General features: G+C 46.7%; 1 protein-coding gene across 1 annotated transcript; it reads right to left on the reverse strand.

Annotated features, from left to right (window-relative positions):
- Positions 1–558: 558 nt before the first annotated feature.
- On the reverse strand, positions 559–4355 carry T265_00669 (hypothetical protein; the record flags this gene model as incomplete). Its single annotated transcript, XM_009164497.1, has 3 exons — positions 559–1083; positions 2612–3097; positions 4106–4355. 3 exons carry the CDS (start codon positions 4247–4249, stop codon positions 826–828), a joined length of 888 nt encoding a protein of 295 aa, XP_009162761.1.
- Positions 4356–10278: the final 5923 nt, after the last annotated feature.

A 10278-nucleotide genomic window follows, 5' to 3' on the forward strand; every position in this document is an offset into this window, starting at 1 on the left:
AATTCTACGTGCTGAGTAAACATTTATCCTGACATGGCTGATGTTAGCATGTGACATACCGATTCACTCAATATCGCCAAATTTCGGTTCAGGACCGGGGGAAGTGAATAAGCTTCATAAGGAGCGGTCAGATGCAAGACAAAGTGGTACCGCAGTTCGGCGTTCCCGAGGGTCACCAAAAGAGGGTTATAGAGACATATTCGGATTGTTGACGGGTAGGTTGATATCTGAAATATTGGGGAACCATGTTTTTTCCACGGTTTAGGTCCATCAGCTGCCCATGACCGCCACGTTCATCCAACGAACAGCCCACAATTGTCATCAGACCACTCAGCTTTCACACTCTAAAGCAGTTCGACGACTGCTTGGTCTGATGCAAAATTAGGTTTTCTTTTTGAGTTGAACAGTTTTAACCGCACCCTTGAGCATTTCTGCAACTGCATTTCACAGTAAAATTTTACAACGCTACTGAAAGGATGCAAATCCTTGTCGCAGATTCTTAAAATTTGCGATTTTGCTTGGCCCGTAGGGTGCAGCGCAGAGCTGTGAGAAGAATATTTACGAAAATTGTATTTTATCACAACCAGACGAAGTAACAAACATTGTGAAGGGAAAGTAGTGGCAACGTGCAGGTAAAAAAATAACGGAATAAGGGTGCCAGGAAGCCCCAGCTGTTCGTAGGCTTACAGACATTTATATCGCTGGTATGGAGGTTGCCTGAGAACAAAATGGCGAAATGCAACGCGGCAATCTTTATCGAACAACAGTGATGATAATCACTTTGGCACTTTGGCATACCAATTCGACCGCAAGTATATATCATCTTCATGCCCTGTGGTGACGCCTGTGGATCTCTGCTCCTTGCGGTAGTCGTCCGGGGATTCCAAACACCAATTTGAACTGATCCGAAGAAACACCTCGTTGATTCAACCATTGAAACCGACTTTGATGTGCAAGAAAGAGTTCTTCAAACCCGTCTGGAAACCGACGACAGCGATAGCCCTCCTTACCGATCACCTCCCGATCTCTTAACTGTATGTGTTTCCATTGCAAGTTGCGTAAGCGACTCCAATACTCATCGGCCTAAGAATAAACAGCAAACAGAGAAAGGCACAAGTAGCATTTAAACGCAGTGACACGAAGTTGGAGTAGGGCTTCCCTGTCCTCATCCCGCCTTCATCCCGTAAAAACAACCCATTGTTACCAGGGGAGATTCCACTAACAGCGACAGAAACTTTGGTTGGGGATAACTAGGATCCTAGTTTCGACGACATCTCCACATCAGCATCATCCGTATCAATCAATAAAAAAGGTCAACTACCCATTAAAAAACAATTATTTGGACTCTTCATGCCGCACAAGCTGTCCACAGGTACGTGGTGCTTCAGTAAATGTTATGTGATGGGCTAACTACAAGCCACAAGTTCACAAACATGCTGTGACACCAGTTGAGTTAGAGCATTCTGCTGCAACCAGTCAGATGCAGTTGAATACAGGAATATCAAGTTAATAGCGCAACCCATTGTTAAGAGTTCTACCAGGCCTCGAACAAGTGGCTTTTCTCCACAGGAACCACACGCTAGGCCATGGATGACGAGTGATATTTTGATGGACCATCCTGAATCGAGGCAGCTCAGTGGCTTAGGCGTGGACTATAGTTCGAAACCAGCCTCTGCATCTCGACTGCTCCTGGCAGTATCTCAGCCCCCGTGGTTTCCTCGGGTTGAAGGGCAGCTGGGCACCAAAAAAGTTACAGCTGAGCGAGTTTCTCCCTGGTAGCCATTTACCAAGGGTCTTGTTCGTATTCACACCATTCTCGTCTGACCAGTCGTCCCCCTGTTCTGGCGTAATTATTCTGGTGAATCCACAAAAAAGAGGGGAAGCACTGGGGTCGATTTTCGCTCTTATAAGAGCTCATCAGCAGTGCATATCCCATGGCCATCCCGGGGTTTGAACTCCGAACACATACGAGGCGAGCGTGTTATTACTACTCCATCAGCGCACGTTGGACGCATCCGAATTTCCACGTTTGAACGGGCGAAGGTGTTCACACTTGAGTGATTGGTGTGTCCGACTCATCATCGAACGACGACCCAGTAACTGTTCTGGTTGTGACAATCGATCAACCCGCCTGTCAGGATTTCCCAATCAGGTAGCGCCACAGACGCTTCAAACCCGTTAGACAACTTTATTGATATCTGTTGTGGGGTTTGTGGGATATGTATCGTTCATATTGAGGTGTCGGGAGTTCAAACCGCGGCGCGGTTATTGGATATGCACTGCTGATGAGCTTTAATAGGAACGAAGCTCGAGTCAAGTGCTTACCTCCTTTGGTGTGGACTCACTAGAATAATTACAACGACAGCGATGTGGGCATGAACAATACATATCCCGCAAACCCCACAACAGATACCAGGGTTCTCTCTTGAGTCTATCAAGACTATGGTTCAGAATTTTGACAAAATGTTGGACAAGAAAAGTGGTTGGTTACTAAGCTCCCTTGTAAAGATGACAGAGGCTGTCGTTCAGATGGCGGAACATAATCAACTTCCGTACACAACGTGGAGTGGGGCTATAACCGAGATAAACAGGTTATAACTAGGTTACTTACTTTGTGTGCCTCACCTTCAGCAATCACTAGCCCTGGTCTACCGGGCATACAACAACCGGTCAGGTTTAATTCGGCTGCCCACTCCAAGATCAGACGTCGTTTGATGGGACTTCGTATATGATGACTGACAATCCATAAGCAGACGATCGACTTTTCATAGTCACCAGCATTTGCGCGCGGTGGATCGACCGACGCAGGTAACTGCTCAATTGCTGGATCGGTCGAATTTTGTTGTCCGTGCCGCTGTTGCTGTGCTGCTATTTCGGACTGAACCCATTCGATCGCCGAACATACTACTGGCTCACCGGTTCGAGCTACTTCTTCCAACCATGTGTTGAAACGGCTGGAGAGGAGACGCTCATTAATTCCAGTCGCCTTGGAACAAGGGAGAAGACGGATGGTCACAATAGGCAGCACTGGATCGGCAGAATCACCCGAAGGATATCCTGGTGGCAGGTGAACAGTGAGTTCCACCTCCTCACGTAGCTAGCACGAAATAGGACAGTAATGGAGGTGTAGTAATCCACAATCCCTTCAAGAGTGAACAACCAAAAAACGATAGAATTAATAACAAATGCATGTCTCTGAAACCGTCTTGTAGTAAACGCCACCGAAGTAATGAGGCGAGCAAGGCCAAAAGACTACAAATTACCCAAATTGATGCCAGTAAAACGTTTTTAGTGATGAAAACAACTTCAAACTGCAGAACTCTGCTCTTTGGAGTTTACACTGAAGCACAACAAGAAAACACCAAACACAACAGTTCAGATAAAACGACGTGGATAAAACGACTGGCAAACTGGTGAATTCAATCGAAATTTCGTTAACTAGGTCATTCCGGATGGGGATTAAGTGTCGATCTACACCTAATCCCGGCACTACCGTTTCTGCCGCACGATAACAAGACAAAGTGTGTAAGTTTACGAATCGGAACATGCATCCACGTAGCTTATGAAAGTAACGCAGCTTCCGCACCACGCGTTCAAGTCCTTATAATGATTTCTTCTGAGCATGGATAGGAACTCCAATGGAACCCATGGAGACTGATTAAAAGAAGTCGATTACATAAATGAAGTTTTGACGGAAAGCATACTTCCAACGGTAACTGATGGAAGTACCTAGTGAAGCTGAAATGCCTTCCTTGGAATTCCTACTGTATTGAATGTTAAATTTTGAATTCCAGTAGGCAAAAACAACAAGTGGTTTATAAGTTGGCTCGCACACATGACCTTATACCTACTTAGCACCACACGTATGACCTTCATGTTAGTACATGCGATATATCCGAACATCTTATGTGCTCTCGTCATTTCACCTCATAACTTACTGGAGGGGAAATCAAGCAGTCGTTTTTATTTTGCACGGTATGTTATGTTATGAAACGGTATGAAAGATTCACGGCAAACGTGTATGCCTGTGACTCAAAAACAGCTGCCAACAGATGCCTGGTACTATACTTCTCATCAAGGAGACACCAGAAATGTGGAAACTAACCTTCAATACAAAGCCAATTGTTCGCTGATTTTCCGGCATCCAAGAATCTAGACCTTCCGTATCCTCGAAAATCAATTCCTCCCCTGGTTGAAACATAGACTTCAACAGTTCGATTTCTGAGTCCCTTGAGCCTGAACATGACATGATGGGAAATCACATTTCCCGAAATGACTTGGAGTCCTGTGGAGAAAAGCGGATAGACGAAAGAAATAGAATATATTCGACCGTGCAAATTACCACTGATTTTCACTTTTAAGACCAATCGAATAAAGCCTCTATCTCAATGGTAACTTGTCACTATTCACTGTTGAAGTCCATTGGAGTACAGCTATTGGAGTACAAGCAAAGACCATCATAAGCAATACAGCTCAACACATAGCTATCAATAGCCTTTGTTCAATCTGCCGACAGCAGCTCCATACGAACTGGTCATTTTTTACAAATCTCGACCAAGATGGTTAGGCCATTTAGATTTTCACGTTTAACCTGTACCATTGATGATTCACTCCAGACAGGGTTTGTCTAGATAAAGGGTTTGCTGATATCCTAAGCTCGTGACCGAAACAGGGCAGTTCGTTCATTTGTACTGAGGGGCCTACCACTTGGCAGCTGTACAGATATCACATCAAGGGAGACGTGAAAGCGCCCGCAGTCTATTTGTCATCATCATCATTGACAACAACACCAGAAGAGAACACTGGTGCTTCGCTACCGTACAACTGCGTCAGCTCATTTGAACATAGGCTGCCAGTCGAGAGAGAAAACGAAATATGGAGCGGAGCCTGGGACAACCGGAATACAAACCGACAGCAGGAACGCAAATGTACTGGATTAGCCACCAGATCACTGTTTTCAGCCAAGCGCGGGGAAAATCACGTATAGCCTATGATTTACCCCATTTCGTAACAACCCCCCATTTCCTTGTGCCATGTCAAATTATGTCTACCTCTAGGATTTCGTCACGTAGAATAAGACAAAAAGAACAACGTTCTCTGCAGGCACCAACTCGGAACGTGCAGCAGAAAGTCCAGTCGGCTTAACTTGCAGTAGTGGGTACATTCTTCAAGTGAAGTGCTGCCTGCTCCACAAAACACCTTTTCCTGATCACCTCATCACACACACGATTTGGATAAGTTCAATAGAACCGATAATGGTTTGTCTCTTATCTAAGTTCTCGCTAGCTCTACATTGACTACGAGTGGGCAACTCCTGCTGGCGCCGGCTGGCATAGTTGAAACCATGACTAGGTGGTGGTGGGAACGCAAAACGGGCGTTTGTAAAAACGTGTGCGCCAAACCAATAGTCCAGATACCCATATATTCTTCCGGAGCAGCTAGTAGTCCGTGTGCCGGTATGAGATGAGCATTACTCATTATTGTGGTCGGCGAGAAATTTGGTAGGAGGACAGCCATGTTTATCGAGTGGTCCATCGCACGAGATACATGCGTCCAAACAAGTTCTGAGTTTCTGACCCACGCATAACCCGGCTAAGGTACAGTCAAATCGGCCGATGCAAGTTGAGAAACAAGTCGTTGTACGGATTGTTTATTGGTGCAACCCCATGATGGCACCAGACAGCGGACACATCGAGTAGGGCATGGAAACACCCTATATCAATATTGATCAGTATGGACCGATCTTTGTCAACCATGCCGGTTATTGACCATCCGCTGGTCCACCCTGACGTTGCCAATCGGTCGGAACCAGACCTGGATGAGTGGAACTGGGATGAGCAGCTTTACGACGTTGGTCCGACTATGCAGAGAACAGAGGTTGAACGGGTGGTGGTGGGAGACCGGAAACTCTGTATCGACATTTTTACCCTGGCCCAGATAGAACTCGCCGTGTGCCATCACAACCAGCCATGACAACCAGTATATGCCCAACGAGGGGATGAATTACTGCAATACGAATCATCTGAGCGAAGAGGATGGTGCTCCACGTGCCCACGATCCACGCAGCGCTTCAATCTCTGGCTGTTTCTGTGAATCGGACTATGAGGTGTACGCCAAAATAACCAGCTTTGATCGAAGTCCTCGGTTTAGGTCAATGAGCGCCAGCTGGAAACTGGAACCAACTACTCCGAGCAGAGACAAACCTTTGTTGGCGCGAAGTCGTTCCAGTTCTTCGGCCGTGCCACGTGAACCTCCCTTCAACTTTGACTCCGGATTAGATGGCGAAACATTTCGAGTGACGGCTGAAGCTGCTGTTGCAAACCCCATCCGGCTGAGTTGCATTTTACTACAATGGGCGAAGCGCAAGACACGTGATTGAATCTATGATTCACCCACCACCGGTACGATGACCGTGACGTCGCCTGTCTGTCGTGAACACAGCGACAAAGCCAAAATTAGTGACTTTATCTTCTGCTTTCCCAGAAACATCGACAAAATCGATTAGCGGCCGAGATCGCGTAGCAGTGGCTCAAGACTCATTTGGTCAGTCCAGTGACCGAAGCTGATTTTCAGGTACCCCTATTCACGTGACAACTGTCCAAGCAATCCCATCAACCTTACCAGTGTGCCTCCAGTTCAGCAAGTCTTCAGATCAGATGCTCGTGCTCATAGTGCACAATATGTGTCAGGAAAATTATTTCATGACAAACCTGGTTACCTTGGAACTGGCTCGTCCCTCTTCGGGTGTAAGGCGAAGCTTTCTCGATTGTGGAATGACTTATCTGCATTCAAACAGGTCGCCCGATCTATCCCGCCAACGGTACAGTGTTCCAAAGCCTTTTGTAGTTTCAACTTCCTCGCCCAGCACAAGCCAAGCTCCTTTTTCTTCGGTCGCATTTCGGCTTCTATTCCAAACGTCTCGTCGGTCACTGTTTCATCTCATTGGCCTACGGTCCCGCTCCACCACCACCGCATGTGGTGGTTTCATCTCCATCAAGACCAAAGTGTCCACCTCTAATGCCACGTCCACGGAAATCGGTCTCTGACAACAGTTCGGAACGTCCACCAAGACTTTACCAAAGCACTGCAATTTTTATTCTGCGTTATACACGTGCGTGTACTTCCTCAGTGAATCATTGGCGATAAATTAGGTGCACTAAAAAGAGTACAACACGAGGGTAGATTTATTCCCAGCGTTGATAACGGCATACTTTATTGATGTGACGGTGCTGGGGTCACCAACCAGCACATCCACGGGACCAATCGCCATGTCCAACCCATCAACTATCGGGAGGCGGGGCAGCGTGGAGCGAGATGTTTGCAGTCAATTGGGAGATGCTGATGTCTAGGATAACGCTGCAGTGAGTGGGATGAAAAACAACTGGGCTAAGGATGCTGGAACTGGTCGGAATTGCTAGTGTTATTGATCTAGTGATGCCAGGGCTGTCGAGCTGAACGTTGCCACAAGGAGTCTACCCCCTCAACGTTCAGACCATCGGGTCTGCCACGAAGCAGATCGTTCCCTTCAGTGTTAGTGAACTGTGATTTCTTGCAAGTTCCTCATGGTATTCGGACTGGGATAAAAATTGAAGGAAAATTGCTCCGCGATGCAGGCTCTCGGCATGACATAACAAGCTCTCTTGAACGCCTAAGGAGCTTATTGGGTTCGACAATCCTGAATCAAGCCAACTAGTGGTTGCACCCATCTAGCCTCCCCGATGACACCACGGACACCGGTATCTCGGGCGCAAACGTGCGTACGTACATACTCTGAACAGACGCGATCGGAATGCACACATCAAAACCGAATTGAGAGACAACAAATGATCTTGCTAGTGATGCGCTCGAAGTTGTTTGAAATACATCGAAAACATAAGGTGGCCAGGCATGTCCCACCACGTCCGACTGACAGATGACAATGGCCCATTCAGAGGCCATATAGCCACTATTCAGCTCGGTTTATCAACAGCCAGCGGTGTCTAGCTGCATACAATCTACCTCATTCAAAGACACAGGATATCCAAATACCAGCTGTCATGCGTAGGAGGGATCGCATCTTGAGGGAAAGCCGGGACTGTTGGAGGAAAAAGGAGGCTGGAGGCCATAAGCGCATCAATGCACAGGATCAAATGATTGAGGCCGAGATTATAACAGTGTGTAGAACCAGATATTGGCCGACGGCTAAATTATTCATCACAGCTGAATGTATACCACCCAGTGTTCTAGAGCATGGTCTTTATTACATATTCGACTTGCAATATTATCTTCGATTAATCACTTTTAAGCCGTGTTTTGCAAGTCTTCAGTGTATCCCATACTGCACTGGTCTCTTCCAAGTATTGAGGCATTTGTTCCCACTATACCTCTCTGTCCACATACAGGCTAAGTTTTAGCTGTCGTTTAACCAGTTGTGTAGCTCCAAAACAAAAAGTATAGAGCGCCTCGCATCAAGATGTAGCGATGAATCTTCTGGAATCCACAACATCCGTTTGTGCGCTCGGATGGACGACAAACAAAGTTCTTGACACCATATACAGTCGTGGTTATCTCATCCCGGTTACGGTCAATGTATTCCAAGGAGAAATTGCATTGCACTGTAGGCCCAGACATGTTGCCCAAACTTATGGAGAATAAAGTTTCTCTACTACTAGACGAGGAGCTCGTTTCCAGGGGAGTCTGATGAAGATCTGCCTCAGAAAGATCAAGAATGAAACCGCGCCAACAGTCACTGATGGCCATCTGGTTAGTTTGACTCCAGGACTGCTCAACGAGGACACCGGTTAGTACAAAGGCGCCAAATGCGTCTAAATGTAGCATTCCCGTGGAAAATCTAATCACTACAAAGACGTTTACCGCCATCATTATGATAATGACCAGGAAGCAAAACGTACACATAACTACGAAATAACCTAATTGTACGCCAACAGGGACGTTGAATAACGGTGCCGTAGCGCGATTCTTCCTAGGTGGACTATCTGACGGTTTTTTAACGATCCACTAATCGAGTTTTACGGTTAAATAGCCGTGAAGAACAGTTTGCGGCTAACAACCGCAACATAACTGTTACGTTACAACCTATACTGATAACCACACGGTTAAGCGTGCAAATCGTCGGGCCCGTTGCAGGAAATAAGGCCTGGTAACCGAATCTTTACACGTTGCTGCACATTATCCTTCTGACCGCTTATGGAGACGGTTCAATAACTCGGGTGATCCGGTGTCATTATTGACCGATTAGGCAGAGCACTTGCAGAACGGAAAACAAGAATACAACAAAAATATATATTAATGTGCGAAAATGAATGTTCCATTCATTGATCCCAATGAATCTTACTTGCTAAGTGATTGAGACTTACGGTAGGTGTCACGGTGACTGCACGCGACCACGAGAAGTTCCAGTATACATCGGACCTGGACACTTCAAATGTGACCGTACATATGGGTCGGAACTATCCGAGTCGAAAATAAGACCACCGTGCATGTTGTCAAGACTTCTTTTAGGGACATTAGAGGACGTAGCCCCTCTCTGTCCAACATCCCATCTACGAAGAAACCATGGCTGATGATGCTGCCTTAATTTAGCCCTTCGCAGGCACCACCCCAAGCTCTGTTCAACTCGACCACTGAGGCCCCATCATCATCAACGACAGCATGACATCAGTGTTCAACACCGATGCTTCACTGCCGTACAACCATGACTTATTTGAAAGCCTTATTGTAAAGAAAAGAATAGAGGTGTACGGGGGGAGGGACTTAGTGCTAGTTTAACAATCATTCCGAGGTGCCTACACTTCCAGACATTCACTCAGGCAATCTGTATAGAAACTGACAAGACAACAAGAACTGACATCGGTTGGCAAGCATATCTTGCAGTGTCTCCAACCAAGCAGTGAGGATCACGCAGTCCCCATCCCGGAAGTCCAGTCCAGCCGACAGCACCCAAGCGCTTCGTGATCGACTTCATACTCCTCCGCCAAGTCAAGGGTTGGCCACCTCTCTGTTTACCCCACTCAGTTGGGTATGGAAAACAGCACTCTCTTCGGCATACGTAACACATGTCCCAACCAACGCAGCTTCTGGTGCTGAACACATTCTTCAATGGAAGTACTCGTTACACAACCGAAAACCCGATTTCTAACTGCCTCGTTACGGATTCGCCGACACCAACCCACACCAGCTATGGTTCTGAGACAACGATTGTCGAACACCTGAAGACGTCTCAGTTCCGCTGCTCGAATAGGCCAAGTCTCACAGCCATACAACAAAACAGCCCGTACT

This window comes from Opisthorchis viverrini (assembly GCF_000715545.1).
Source record: "Opisthorchis viverrini unplaced genomic scaffold opera_v5_6, whole genome shotgun sequence".
Classification (NCBI taxonomy): domain Eukaryota; kingdom Metazoa; phylum Platyhelminthes; class Trematoda; order Opisthorchiida; family Opisthorchiidae; genus Opisthorchis; species Opisthorchis viverrini.